Source organism: Microchirus variegatus (assembly GCF_963457635.1).
Source record: "Microchirus variegatus genome assembly, chromosome: 16".
In the NCBI taxonomy this organism is placed as follows: Eukaryota; Metazoa; Chordata; class Actinopteri; order Pleuronectiformes; family Soleidae; genus Microchirus; species Microchirus variegatus.
This window is the reverse complement of record NC_139817.1, coordinates 3,516,622-3,531,640: the sequence shown is the minus strand read 5'-3', so window position 1 is coordinate 3,531,640 and position 15,019 is coordinate 3,516,622. Positions and strand designations below refer to the sequence as shown.

The window sequence follows — 15,019 nt, the reverse complement described above, 5'->3', positions numbered from 1 at the left end:
CCAAGTGGTTTTCTTGAATGTCCAGACCTTGGGTCAATCTTCAAGGCTCTCCCTACCCCTCTTGAATTTACCTGCCTGCTATAGCACAGTTGATAAAGCTGTAGCAACATCTTCTAATGCAGTAAACCATATCAGCATGAATGTCCTTGGAGGTTGAGCCCTTCTGAGATTGGCACGGCACAGCACACCCCGCGAGACCCGTGGCCAAGTGGAAAGGGAACTTGGCTTGTGACCGGAGGGTTGTGAGCAAGGCACCCAAAATAATGCAATTAGTATCTGGAAAGGTTGAATTTAGCGTTCGCCAAGATCCGTTGCTCTGGCATCACTCCTTCTAAGTCGGCCGAGGAACTTTTCAGGCCACCCGGCGCCTACGGAACTAGTACCCCTTCAATCCAGTAGAGGGCCCATGACGTACAATGTCTTACGATGGTTTTGGCTAACGTTGCGTTATACTATGTTGTTCAGTGTCGTCCTTGTTACCTCTTGAGGACCTTTTCTGTCATGAATAGTGACCTAATCAGGACCAGTAGTCCTCATGGAGGTCAAAACCTTGGACGTCGTTTCTGAGGAACTGGTTGAGTTTAAGATTCAAGGATGACGCTTTGGTTAGACTGTCCAAAAGAATGGAAGTCGATGTGCAAACCTGTGTGTGTGTTTGTGATATAGAGTATGTGAGCAGACAAGTTGTCGGTGAAAAAAATCGGGCTGGTAGACGGTGACATCATCCCTTCGATCCCTTTCAAATGTCCATTAGGTCTCGTTCGCTCAATACTGTTTGCGCGCCGTCCTTGTATGTCGCCGTCCCTCTCGTCCTTGCACCGTCACTTTCCATCATCATCATCATCATCATCTGCTGTAATGACTTTTCAGACCATGTGTCCATGCATCTTATCCTTCTCCATCTGTCTGACTTTTCCTGAACCATAAATTCACAGTCAGTCACTCAAAACAAGGCGTCCTGAAGCTACTCATTATCATTCCTGGGTATGAAATGGTGGGGAGACACAGTGGCAGCCATGTTGCTGCTGCTGCTGCTGCTGTTGCTGCTGCTGCTGCTGCTGCTGCTGCTGCTGCTGCTGCTGCTGCTGCTGAACACAACGTGAGCAGAGCCGCAAAGTGGAAACATAATGGAAAAATGGAAGCGGGAGTAGGAGGGAGAGTCTGATGGAGGTCGAGGGAGGTCAAGGTATCCATCTATATCTCTAACAGGCGACCGGGAAAATATGTTTTCGACATTAAAGTGTTGTATCAGAAGATCTTATCGTATCTTATCTTCTGTCGTTGCTCAAAACCATTGGCTTTACGATTGTGACGCTAAGTTTTCTTCACGATTGTCTCATTTCTGGTTTGTGGACAACAAATACGCAGACGACACGAGCGTTTACATTTTTAAAAAAGACACAAATCGTCTATAGTAGAACTGCTGTAGAATTTTGGCCGTATTTTTTTCTGCTAATTCCTGCCTAGCATCTCTGCTTCAACTCCAACGGGTGCTACAGGAGCGCAAATTGCTAGTAGCTTTTTTACGCAAGAGTTTGAGGGTCCGTACATACAAGAAAAAAGGTTTCAGTATCGTATCGGCTTTTTATCCATGAGGAACAGGTGTTTTTGGAGCCCTAAAATGCTAATTTTGGAAAACGTTAGCATTAGCATGAACTGTCTAAACTGATTATTAATCGATTATATAATCATTAAAACTGAATCCTTTTTGGTTTGTGGACAAAGACGAGACATTTGAGAACATCAGCACACGTTTAGATAAAATGCGATTATTTAAGTATTTTATTTCTACTTAAATTCTTCAAAAGCGTTGTTTTAATTGGACTAAATGGACTATAAAACATAAAACAAAGCTGTCGAACTTGAGCGGCAGTAAAAACAACAACTTGAATCAAAGCACACGTTATAAAATATGCGGATTATTATATGTTATCTTACAGTGAAGCCTCGACACCGCAAACATAAATCAGGCTTTAAACTCAACAGAGCAGCGACGGTGACGTTAAAGTGATTTATGCATCGCCACGTGTAGATTTAATGCTGCCAGATTAGGATCGTAAATTTACAACACGTGCACTTCCCTCCACGTCCACCGGGTGTGTGTGTGTGTGTGTGTGTGTACTCTGCTGCTCTGGATGTGGAACAGGAAGTGGGATGTGGGTCAGAGCACATATGGACACGGAGACCAGAGAGTGGTCACGCACACGTACGACACACAAAAACACACACACAGTTTTGAGACGCGTGTGTGAGTGTTTTCAAATCTCAAGTTTTTCCGTCTCTAAACGACTTCCTCTTCTCAACTGTCACCGTTGGCAAACGTCCAGACGGACCGACTCTGACTTTGTTTGTTTAAGGAAAAAAACCAACCGTCATGTTTTGAATTACTCCCCACGTGTGTGTGCGTGTGTGTGTGTGTGCGTGTGTTCAGATTCTGCCTCGTGTTTTAATCTCCACAGCTGGAAATAAGAGACTCGTGCCCCTCAGGCTCGCTCCTCAATCTCAGATTACCTTTTGTTAAACGTGTCTGGTTCTCTGCCAGAGACGGCTCAGCTCAGCTCAGGTCACTCGGAATTCCTGGATTATTTGTCATTTTAAGATATTTGACTTCTTCGTAAACTCCCAAGGCGGGAAAATGAATGAATCATGACTCATCGATATTGACTGATTAGCGGCGACCGTCGGCGTGATTCAGCATCCTAACACCCACAGATTTTCCCACCGCTCACTTCTTTAACTTCCTTCCTTCCTTCGTTCGACTGGATGAAGTCACAGGTTTTAATATTGGGACCGATATCAGATACACCGAATTGCCGATATATCAAGAGTGCCGCGGCTAATAGCCGATACAGATATGTGTTGGAAACAGTTCCTCCTGCCTAATAATGACAGATTATCTACTTATTTTACACAACTAATCCTAAAAACAGGAAGTCAAGTTGATTATTTCATGATTTTTATAAGAAATTAGTCGATATGATAAGATACTCAGTGTCTTAGACCGATACAGGTCAAAAATCACTGGATCAAATATCGGCGGATACAGGGATCCACGATATTTTAGACGGTAGAAGCAGATATCGGCTTTGTCGGTTATCAGCAAACACACCAAGATCTGCCGATTATTGGCCCAAGCTCTCCTGATATATCAGCATATCGGCTAAATCACGGATCTAAAATTACTAGATTGTACCGATATTGGTATCGGCAGATACTTGCATTTTATGGTATCAATAATATATCAGACTTGAAAAAGTGATATCATGCCATTCCTAATTTTTACAGTTTCAGCTCAAACCAAAGGGGTAAATACAGAAGAACAGTAGGATTCTGTGGTTCCATGATACAGATACCAATATATCACAGATTATCTATTTATTTAACACACTAAGTAGATTATTTTATGATTTTTTTTGTAGGGATAAGCCAATATAATAGCCAATATTGGTATTGATCCTGGTCAAAACCACTGGATTGGATATCAGACAGATAATTAAAAGGTATCGGACTAATATTGGTATAGGCAAATACTTACATTTGTGGTATCAATATCAGAGTTGAAAAAGTGGTATCGTGCCATTGCTAATTTCAGAGATTGAGCTCAAACCAATGGGGTAAAAATAGAAAAAAAGTAGGATTCTGTAGTTCTGCGATACCGATACCAATATATCAAGATTACCTCACACTTTAAGTAGATAATTTTACCATTTTGGGTAGGGATGAGCCAATATAATAGCCAGTATTGGTATTGGTCGAGGTCAAAATCACTGGATGAAATATCACACAGATATTTAAATTTGTGATATCGATATCAGACTTTGGAGAAAGTGGTATCGTGCCATTCCTAATTTTTATAGATTCAGCTCAAATCAATGGGGTAAAAAAAAGTAGGATTATTGAACACTTTAAATAGATTATTGTATAATGGATAAGCCAATATAATACACAGTATTGGTATCGGTCCTGGTCAAAATCAATGGACACGGATATAAAAGGTCTAAAATGACTGTATCGGACTGATATTGATATGGGCAGACACTTAAATTTATATTTGTGGACTGATTTATCAGTATTTCGAATATTTGACGCTGCATTTTTGCTCTAAACGTTGCTGTTGCCGGGGATTTAAATATAGAAACGGGGTCGTGAGGCGTGTGAAAGCGACAGCGTAATCATCTTCAACGGTTAACCCAAAGATTTTAAATGTCGGCCTCGATGATCCACTCCTTCCTCCTCCTCCTCCTCCTCCTCCTCTGCGGCGTCTGGGCAGGAAACGCTCGCGCGAACCCAAATATGCGTCTGCGAATACTTCGGTCATTGTCTCACTTCGCTGTTCATTCAGTGGTCGAGTCAAACAAAAGAGAAAAAACACCACAACGACGAAGATGAAGACGACGACGGGGGAGAAACTATTATCCGTGGAGTTGAGACACAGTTAAACTCTGTTAAAACTACCAGGAATTTCTATGCGACCGAGAAACAACAGGCTCCGATTACAGAAACTGCCCCGTGGGTGTTTCTGTCAACTGTGTGGAAACTGGAAACACACATGCATACATGTGCTTCTCCATCTGCTCTCAGGGAAATTAAAACGTGTAGAGCTGCGAACGCAAACTTTAACTTTATCCAAATAAGGGGAAAAAAAAAAAATCTATAATGCATGAATGAGATGTTTGGAAACGGTGATGTTTGTATGTAAGAGCAGCCAGAGAGAGTGAGAGTGACTGTTTGTTTTGGTGTCGACGGTTTCACTGAGCGCTTGAATAAAACATTAGCGCCGACTTCATCTGCGACGCAGACGAAAGTAAGCTCGGGATCAAACTCGGAGCCGCGAAAAAAGCCGTGTTTTCATGGGGGGAGATTTACCGGGGTCCTTGAATGCATCTCGAAACCTGCTCAAAAATGTATTTATACCGTATATACGAATGGTTAAGGCTGGGAGTCATGCGATGACCTCACGATACGATACCAATAACATCACAAAAGGACGATTCAGTGATCAACAATATATATATATATTGTTGATCACTATATTATATATATATATACAGGGACCGACTGACCTCTGTGACGTCCATGACCTTGATGGCCGCCAACTGTCCCGTCTTGACATGTCGACCCTGGAGAAAGAAGAAGCAGAAGAAGAGCGACGTGAGCAATGGTTGACATTATTATTATTATTATTATTATTTATAGAGTAGACCTCGACCACGTCAACACAACGTAGACACAATACCAGCAAACACTCTTCGATTGCCCGATATATAAAACGTAATTTGGGTTCCAAAAAACACGACTTCACGATAGAAAAACTTTTCCAATTCCCCAGGTTTGACTCCAAAGTAAGAAAACGAGTCAGCAGCAGTCGTAGGGTTTGTTTTTAAAAACACCAGACGGTGCGGTTTGACCTCTGAACACAACAACAACAACAACAACAACAACACACTTCATCTGTCTGCATCATGTTTGTATTTAAACCTGTGTGTGTGTGTGTGTGTGTGCGTCACGTGATCAGGTTTCCTTTGTGTGCGGCGAGACTGCGACACCTGAGCCAACATCATGATGATGATGATGATGATGATGATGGTTCAGCCACAGGGGACAAGTGTGTGTGTGTGTGTGTGTGTGTTCTTGTATTTGTGAACTCTTAAGGACCTTTTTTTTTTTCCTGGCATAAACACGGTCACATCGTCAGGACCAGAAGTCGTCATGGAGACCAAAACCTGGTCCTTAGATATGAGGCAGAACCTCATATCTAAGAACCTGGTGTTAGGGTTAAGATAAGGTTTAAGTCAAGTGTTTCTCAAACATTTTACACCATGTACCACCTGAGAAATGTCAAATTAGATGAGGCGGAACCTCATTACCAATGACCTGGTTTTAGGGTTAGGGTTAGGGTTAAGATAAGGTTTAAGTCAAGTGTTTCTCAAACTTTTTACACCACGTACCGCCTGAGAAATGTCAAATTAGATGAGGCAGAACATCATATCTGAGGAACTGGTTTTTAGGATTAGGATAAGGTTTAAGTTAAGTGTTTCTCAAACTTTTTACACCACGTTCCACTTGAGAAAAGTACAATTAAATGAGGCAGAACCTAATTTCTACTGACCTGGTTTTTGGGTTAGGGTTAGGATAAGGTTCAAGTTAAGTGTTTCTCAAACTTTTTGAACCACGTACTGCCTGAAAAATATCAAATTAGATGAGGCAGAACCTCACATCCGAGGACCTGGTTTTAGGGTTAGACCTAGGGTTAAGATAAGGTTCAAGTTAAGTGTTTCTCAGACTTTTTACACCATGTACCACCTGAGAAATGACAAATTAGATGAGGCAGAACCTCATTTCTAATGAACTTGACATTTCTCAGGCGACACATGGTGTAAAAAGTTTAAGAAACACTTAACTTAAACCTTATCTTAACCCTAACCTTAGAATCAGGTCTTAACCAGGCAAACAAGCCCACATAAGCAGAGGTAAAGTGACTGAAAACACACTGAATGTCCCTTTATCCCTTTAAGACGCCCGACCTCCTTAATACTGTAGCCTCCATCTTTAGAAACTGTAGAAACTGCTGAGTCATGCTTTTGTATCACATGACTGACACACACACACACACACACACACACACACACACACACACACACAGACACACACAGACACACACAGACACACACAGACAAAGCCTGAGGCTGGGTTTTCATATAGGATCTGCTTTATGGACTCGAGTGATGACATCATGACATGATGCTGATAAATTAACACACACACACACAGGTTTGCACAGCTACTCTCGTCAGGACTCTGCATTGACCACCATTCGTTGGAGTGGAAACCTCATCTCTAACGGGGACGATGGTAAATATCGTATTTACGAGCACTCGAAGCTGCTTTTTACGCGACGGTGTTTGTGGGTGGTTTTGTGTTTTTGCTGGGAATCAAACCCACAACCTTCGCTCTAGCCACTGGGCCACCATCGCTCGCTAACCTTAGCCATAACCACAGCGAGGGACTAGGACGTGGATTACGGGTCGGAGACCGTGAGACCTGGTTTTAGGGGTTAGGCGTTCGGTTGTGATGGTTAAGGCCAATGAGTGTCCACACAAAGAGTGCAAAACCAGCATGTGTGTGTGTGTGTGTGTCCTCAGCTGTAGAACGAGTGTTTACCGCTCGTTTTTCATCCTGAAGGAAAACATTTCTCGTGATGATTTACATGAATCGAGACGATGCTGACGTCTTGTGTGTGTGTGTGTGTGTGTGTGTGTGTGTGTGTGTGTGTGAAAGAAAGGTGACCTCAGAACGCAGACTGTAATAATTACAGAATCCCCCCAGCTGCCGACACACACACACACACACACACACACACACACACACACAGACACACACACACTCAGACATAATACACTCCGTAGCATCTTAACCATCGCGACTAAACGGCTAATCCTGACCTTTAACCTCATGTAAACACAAGTCTGACACTTAAAACCAAGCGTTAATGCTTTAAAAAAACACTTTAAATCAACAAAAACGTCCTCACAAAGAACGGTCGACTACAGACATGTACACACACACACACACACACACAATGGTTGAAAGATGACATCATCTACTCTGGTTTCTTTGTTCAGGAACGAGACGCAGACATACGCACACACACGGACACACACACAAACACACACGGACACACACACACACCTGGACAATAAAGACACACTAATGTGGACACACTGAAGTGAATAATATCTGCTTCGTCTCAAACCGTCAGTCATTTAAACAGAATATTTAACTTCACAACAACAGAAACAGACGTTTAAAAAGAGCCGCGAGACAAAATCTCTACAGGATTAAACAGAACATGGAGCAGATTATTAAAAACACGCGATCGCGCCGTCGAGACGACCTGAGATTAATTAACAAACGCAACGTGGACAATAAACACAAACAACACAATAACAAAGCGACTGTTTAGTTATTGCGTTATTACGCAAACAGGAATTGTGTAGTTTGAAGCAAGACTGTACGTGTAAAGTAGCTCAATGAATAGCATCCAACGCTAAATTGTCAAAAGAGGGAACAGCGCCCCCTGTTATCGATAAGCAAACTAAAAACCTAAACTACCGCGTGCAGTGCTCATTATTCAGCAGCAGGGGGCACTGCCGCTATTAACGACCAAGATTTGTGTGGAATTTACTTCGACACAATCTCTGTGAATGTTTGTCCAAATTTGGTTTCCAATTTCACGTTAAAGTAAATATAAAATTTGATAATAAAAAAAAAAAACGGATGTAGATTCTCCATAAATTAAGTTGACAAATTCATTTAAAATGCATATAAAATAGAAATAAAATGACATAAATTTTCTTGGACGGAATCTACAAATGTTTAGTTCATAATTTTAACAATAAATTAACAAATTTAGTCAAAGAATGCGTAAAAAAAATTGTAGAAAATAAAAAAATATTTGGTTAAAACATAGAATCTCCCACAATTTGGTTAAACTTGCTATACATTTTTACTTTTAACCTCGTTAGCGTCATATTACCATATCACGATCTGGAAAAATCCATTTTCCGTACTTTTTTTTTTTTCCCACAAGGCTGCCAGGAAAACCCGGAAGCTCCGGAGAACGATAGAGACGTGAGGATTTAGGGGCTAAAATGAGGTCAGTGTTCGTAGATAATTAGCGACGGAGGAGAAAGTTTAACGACCAGCGATTCATGTTAATGACAGGTGTGTGTGTGTGTGTGTGTGTGTGTGTGTGTGTGTGTGTGTGTGTGTGTGTGTGTGTGTGTGTGTGTGTGTGTGTGTGTGTGTGTGTGTGTGTGTGTGTGTGTGTGTGTGTGTGTAGAAGATGGCCAGATAACCAGGATGAGGAAAAGAAGAAGGAAAGACGGGAGCGGAGCTTCTTCCCCCTGAGGAAATGCCAGGGGAGTGGAGTCATCCTGAACACACACACACACACACACACACACACACACACACACACACACACACTCACACATATTTACAGTACGCTACACTTAAACATGTAATGTGTACTTTCACATAATAATCTGTTATACACTCACATACAGTGTGTGTTTAACCTAAATCTGGACATGTGCTCGGCTCAGTGTGTGTGTGTGTGTGTGTGTGTGTGTGTGTGTGTGTGTGTGTGTGTGTGTGTGTGTGTGTGTGTGTCTGTTGGGGTTTTTTTGGGACAAGGACGTCTTTATTGCACCTCTCTCTCTCTGAAGCTTTGGGGCAAAGACAAGAAGCCAGGTGCAAGCTTTGGTAAACAAACACACACACACACACACACACACACACACACACACACACACACACACACACACGTTTGTACAGCACCCATAATGAGGACACATCACTAAACTAAATGCCTAACGTTAACCCTCAACATAAACCTAATGCTAACCCTGAAACTAAGAAAAAAAGCACTTTTAAATAAAGTCCTCAATGCAACTGGTTTTAAAGGGTTTGATGGTCCTCACAAAGACACACAAATAGGAACACACACACACAGTTGTCCTTAAAGGACTCTGCATTGTTCTCCATTCATTACAATTATTCTCATATTACGACTTTATTCTCGAAAGTTTACAACTTTATTCTCATATTACGACTTTATTCTAGAAAGTTTATGACTTTATTCTCATATTACGACTTTACTATAGAAAGTTTACGACTTTATTCTCATATTACGACTTCATTCTAAAAAGTTTACGACTTTATTCTCATATTACGACTTTACTATAGAAAGTTTACGACTTTATTCTCATATTACGACTTTATTCTAGAAAGTTTACGACTTTATTCTCATATAAGGACATTATTCTAGAATGTTTACGACTTCATTCTCATATTACGACTATATTCTAGAAAGTTTACGACTTTATTCTCATATTACGACTTTAGTCTAGAATGTTTACGACTTCATTCTCATATTACGACTATATTCTAGAAAGTTTACAACTTTATTCTAGAAAGTTTACGACTTTATTCTCATATTACGACTTTATTCTAGAAAGTTTACGACTTCATTCTCATATTACGACTTTATTCTAGAAATCTTACAACATTATTCTCAAAAGATTGTGACTTTATTCTCAAAAGTTTATGACTTCATTCTTGAAGGTTTACGACTTTATCCTCATATTACGACTTTATTCCGGAAAGATGACTTCAGTTTGGCTCCTATACTCATTACGCTGTCACTTTTTTTCAAATGCAAGGTGGTAGAGTTCACGTACGAGCTGTAACGCATGCTGCAGCCTCATAGACTATTTGAAGTAGTTCCCCTTAGCTATCCAGCAGAGGGCGCTCTGAAGAGAGCAGGATTCTCCTCGGCAAATAAAAAAATTGCACAAATACTAACTAGAGCGTCCAGGCGTTCAGTGACAGATTTGGCTTTGAGAGCAGAGCCTGCAGCGTTTCCACTGTTCACACATCAGACACAGAGGGATGGTATGAAGCAGACAAGCAGAGGCAGCTGATCCACACACATGCACACACACACACGCACACACACACACACGCACACGCACGCACACACACACTTCATTCTAAGAGCTCGCACTGTTGTGTTGAGCCACGTTTGAAAAACCAGGAAAAAACCAGCACACCTTGGTCGACGTCAAATTCAAGGACTTTCCAGGACAAACTCCCTTAAAATTCAAAGGACAGACACACGAGCGCTCGTCTTCGTCCATTGTGTCCACTTTTGTCGACTCTGCATCGTCGTTTTTTGAGGTTTACGGACTTAGTCGGAGTCAAAGTCGAGACGTTAAAGCACACGCACACTGTGTGACATTTAAGCTTGAGGGATAATATCAGAAAAAGATCCTTTACTAAAGGGATAAAGGCCGAGTTTGTGCCGTTGGCTGCTTCGCTGTGACTGAGTGAACAAACAGGGAGCTCAGTGTAAGTAGGCCAAGAAAACATGGTCTGGACTCTGGAGGGAGCGACACGGACCAGGAATTTTAAACCTCTATTGATCCACGAGCTCCGGCTGGAAAACTACAGCAGTGTCTGCTCCGACGCTGATAAACTCACAAACACCAGAAGATAAATCTGGAATTATACTGACACAGCTAACAGTGTTTGGTTCAGTATTTTCTGGAGTATTTTCAGTAGAAATGGTAAATAAACAACATCTGAAAGAGGCACCCCTTCACAACTGTAGGGGGATCCCGAGAGCAAAGCTTACACTGTGATACGTTTAAAAAATGATGCAAAAAATCAAAATAACAAACATTTATTAGGTTTATGAGGACAAAAAATTGTTACTTTGACTATTCGTAAGATATTAAAAAACATACCAAAACAAATATTTGTAATTGATGATTACTAATGACTAATGATGACCTAATTTGTGGCGCATCTATTACCACAAGGTGGCAGCAGAAAGCATTTAGTCAGTGGACTTTATGGGTGTTTGAAAAAGTGATGACATTTACGAGGTCTCTTGAATGCATCACATGCACAGCAAGTGCATTTTTGCTCAAAAACGTCCAAATATACAGCATTTTTTGTGTCTCCTCTTCGAAATATTTGATTTCTGTGGATATACAGAGGGAGTTGTGATTATTAGGCAGGATCTTTGTGAGTTATAAATGTCCAGAGATGCAAAAAATGGGTGAGAAATAAGAAGAGAAACAGTGACGGGGAGAGAGAGCGAGAGAGAGAGAGCAGTGTATAGCTGCTGTAATCAGATCTAGTCGTAGTAAAGGGGGCTACATTCTACATTCTGGGCACTGGTACAACTTTCCATCACGTAATGGGCTATAGAGGCTACGGCGCCATTTTTAGACTCACAGGAAGGAATGACCATCAGTGATATGGATATCACGTATAACCAGGCCAACAAACCACTGCATCAGCGCTTTTTCATCACTGCACAGATGATTGTTGTCCAAAAGATTCACTTCAACACACACACACACACACACACACACACACACACACACACACACACACACACACACACACACACACACACACACACACACACACACACACACACACACACACACACACACACACACACACACACACACACACACACACACACACACACACACACACACACACACACACACACACACACACACACACACACACACACACACACACACACACACACACACACACACACACACACAAATGTTTGTTTTCGTAATAGATTAATCTGTCGATTATTTTCTCGATGAATCGTTTGGTCCATAAAACGTCAGAAAATTTAAAAAAAAACGTTGATCAGTGTTTGTCAGACCAAAGCAATCCATCTATTGCTACATTGTAACATTTTTTCTGACTGGTGCAGACCAAAGCAATCGATCTATTGCTACATTGTAAAAAAAAATTCTGACTGGTGCAGACCAAAGCAATCGATCTACTGCTACACTGTAACATTTTTTCTGACTGGTGCAGACCAAAGCAATCGATCTATTGCTACATTGTAACATTTTTTCTGACTGGTGCAGACCAAAGCAATCGATATATTGCTGCATTGTAACATTTTTTCTGACTGGTGCAGACCAAAGCAATCGATCTATTGCTACATTGTAAAAAAAAATTCTGACTGGTGCAGACCAAAGCAATCGATCTACTGCTACACTGTAACATTTTTTCTGACTGGTGCAGACCAAAGCAATCGATCTATTGCTACATTGTAACATTATTTCTGACTGGTGCAGACCAAAGCAATCGATATATTGCTACATTGTAAAAAAAATTCTGACTGGTGCAGACCAAAGCAATCGATCTATTGCTACATTGTAACATTTTTTCTGACTGGTGCAGACCAAGGCAATCGATCTATTGCTACATTGTAACATTTTTTCTGACTGGTGCAGACCAAGGCAATCAATCTATTGCTACATTGTAACATTTTTTCTGACTGGTGCAGACCAAAGCAATCGATATATTGCTACATTGTAAAAAAAATTCTGACTGGTGCAGACCAAAGCAATCGATCTATTGCTACATTGTAAAAAAATTTCTGACTGTTGCAGACCAAAGCAATCGATATATTGCTACATTGTAACATTTTTTCTGACTGGTGCAGACCAAGGCAATCGATCTATTGCTACATTGTAACATTTTTTCTGACTGGTGCAGACCAAAGCAATCGATATATTGCTACATTGTAAAAAAAATTCTGACTGGTGCAGACCAAAGCAATCGATCTATTGCTACATTGTAACATTTTTTCCGACTGGTGCAGACCAAGGCAATCGATCTATTGCTACATTGTAACATTTTTTCTGACTGGTGCAGACCAAAGCAATCGATCTGTAGGTGTGAAAGCGCCCTTCGTTAACGGACTAAAAGCAGCTTCTTCGGACACGGGCAGGTCGGTGAAGTCTGGGCGATGACTCGGGCCCTTTGATAGACCCTGAACAGGACACTGCAGTGTTCAGAAGAGGCACACGGAGCCAAATCCTCACAACTTTACAGGGGCGGAAGGAAGGCTGGAAAGAAGGGAGGAGGAGGAGGAGGATGAGGATGATCTTCAAAGAGCTGGGAAACTGTGCCAAGCTTCTTTTTTTTTTCAAGAAGAGGAAAAAAATCCTTGTGTGTTATTTAAAGCCGGAGTCTGGACCGCGTTCACCTCTGCAGCGAGCGACAGGAAGCTGCAGCAAAGAGCGCAGTCACTGCTTTTATTTTTACCCTAATGAGTTGGTGTTTTCTCCCTGAGAGATGATAACCGTGCCCATGGGCAGGGCGATATCCAAACCACTGGAACTTTCTACACTGGCATTTTTATCACCTCTTCAAAAGGCCCCGTGAGAGTAAATGAGGGGGTTCTGCGGGAGGGTAAATATAGGGCGCCCCGAGACGGCGAGGGAGCGAGGTCTGAAGAAGGGTTTTTTCGCGTTCACAGCGAGGCCCGTAATAAAAGGGTGAGGCGCGCTTAATTAAGACGGAGATGCTTTAGAAACCGCCAGAGAGAAAACACACACAGCTGTAACAGAGGGGGGAATGTTCCACTGAGGAGTGGATAACACTGGGTCTCTGTTGGACAAGAGGTCTCAGGTTCACATTTAAACACAAGCAAGTGCTTGACAAAGCAAAAGACAACACTTTAAATTGTAAAACAATAAACATCCTGAAATAAGAGAATCCCGAAAAACTTCAGAGCACTGGCACGACGCCTTTAAATTCACGACAACGGCAAAAGGAAGTTGTGCCGAATTGTAGATCAGCTGAAAAATCACTTAAAAAGTCTCAAAGGAAACTCAAAACCGTGTTTTCGCATAACGCACGCAACGGGGAATCGCTAAAAATGTCAAGAAATCCAATGGGGTTTGGTGCGTTTGGTTTAAGTCCACGTTTGTCAGTTTAAAGCCACGTTATTCGGCTATTTTACTTTAAAACACCTTTAAAATCACAACAAGGGAAAGCAAATGACGCCGAACTGTAGATCAGCAACAAATCATTTGAAAAGGCTTTAAATTCAATGAAAACCAGTGTTAATAGTAGATATTTAATGAGGAATCTATTCTAATATCAAGAAATCCAATGGGGTTTGGTGCGTTTGGCACAAAAACAGCATTTCTGATCTCGTACGGGCCGTTTATGTCCAGAAAACATTTGAAAATGTGCTTCTATGGAGGGGTGAAGATGGAGAAAGAAAGCTAAAAGATGAGGGAAGGAAAACACAAATCCCACAAGTTTTTCCTCTACAATTTGACGAAACAATAAAAGACTGAGGTTTGTCAGTTTAAAGTCATGTTATTCAGCTATTTTACTTCAAAACAACACATCGAGGTCAAGCGAATGATGCCGAATTGTAGATCAGCTAAAGATCACTTAAAAAAGACTTTATGGTCATTAAAAATCAGTATCTACATTGGACATACAATGAGGAATAAAAATATGAAGAAATTCAATGCGGTTTGGTGTGTTTGGCACAAAAACAGCATTTCTGCTTTACGTCCAGAAAACATTGACACATTTGCTCCTTTAAAATCACAACAAGGGCAAGAAAAGGATGCCGAACTGTAGATCAGCTATAAATTAT

General features: G+C 41.3%; 1 protein-coding gene across 2 annotated transcripts in view; it reads right to left on the bottom strand.

Annotated features, from left to right (window-relative positions):
- Positions 1–15,019, bottom strand: part of LOC310938174 (mitogen-activated protein kinase kinase kinase kinase 4-like) — a 60,966-nt gene that overhangs the window by 27,685 nt on the left and 18,262 nt on the right. For both annotated transcript variants that reach the window (XM_083902626.1, XM_083902625.1), the window contains exon 3: positions 5,064–5,120. In XM_083902626.1, coding sequence (XP_083758752.1) covers positions 5,064–5,120 — 57 coding nt within the window. The remainder of the gene's footprint in view (positions 1–5,063; positions 5,121–15,019) is intronic.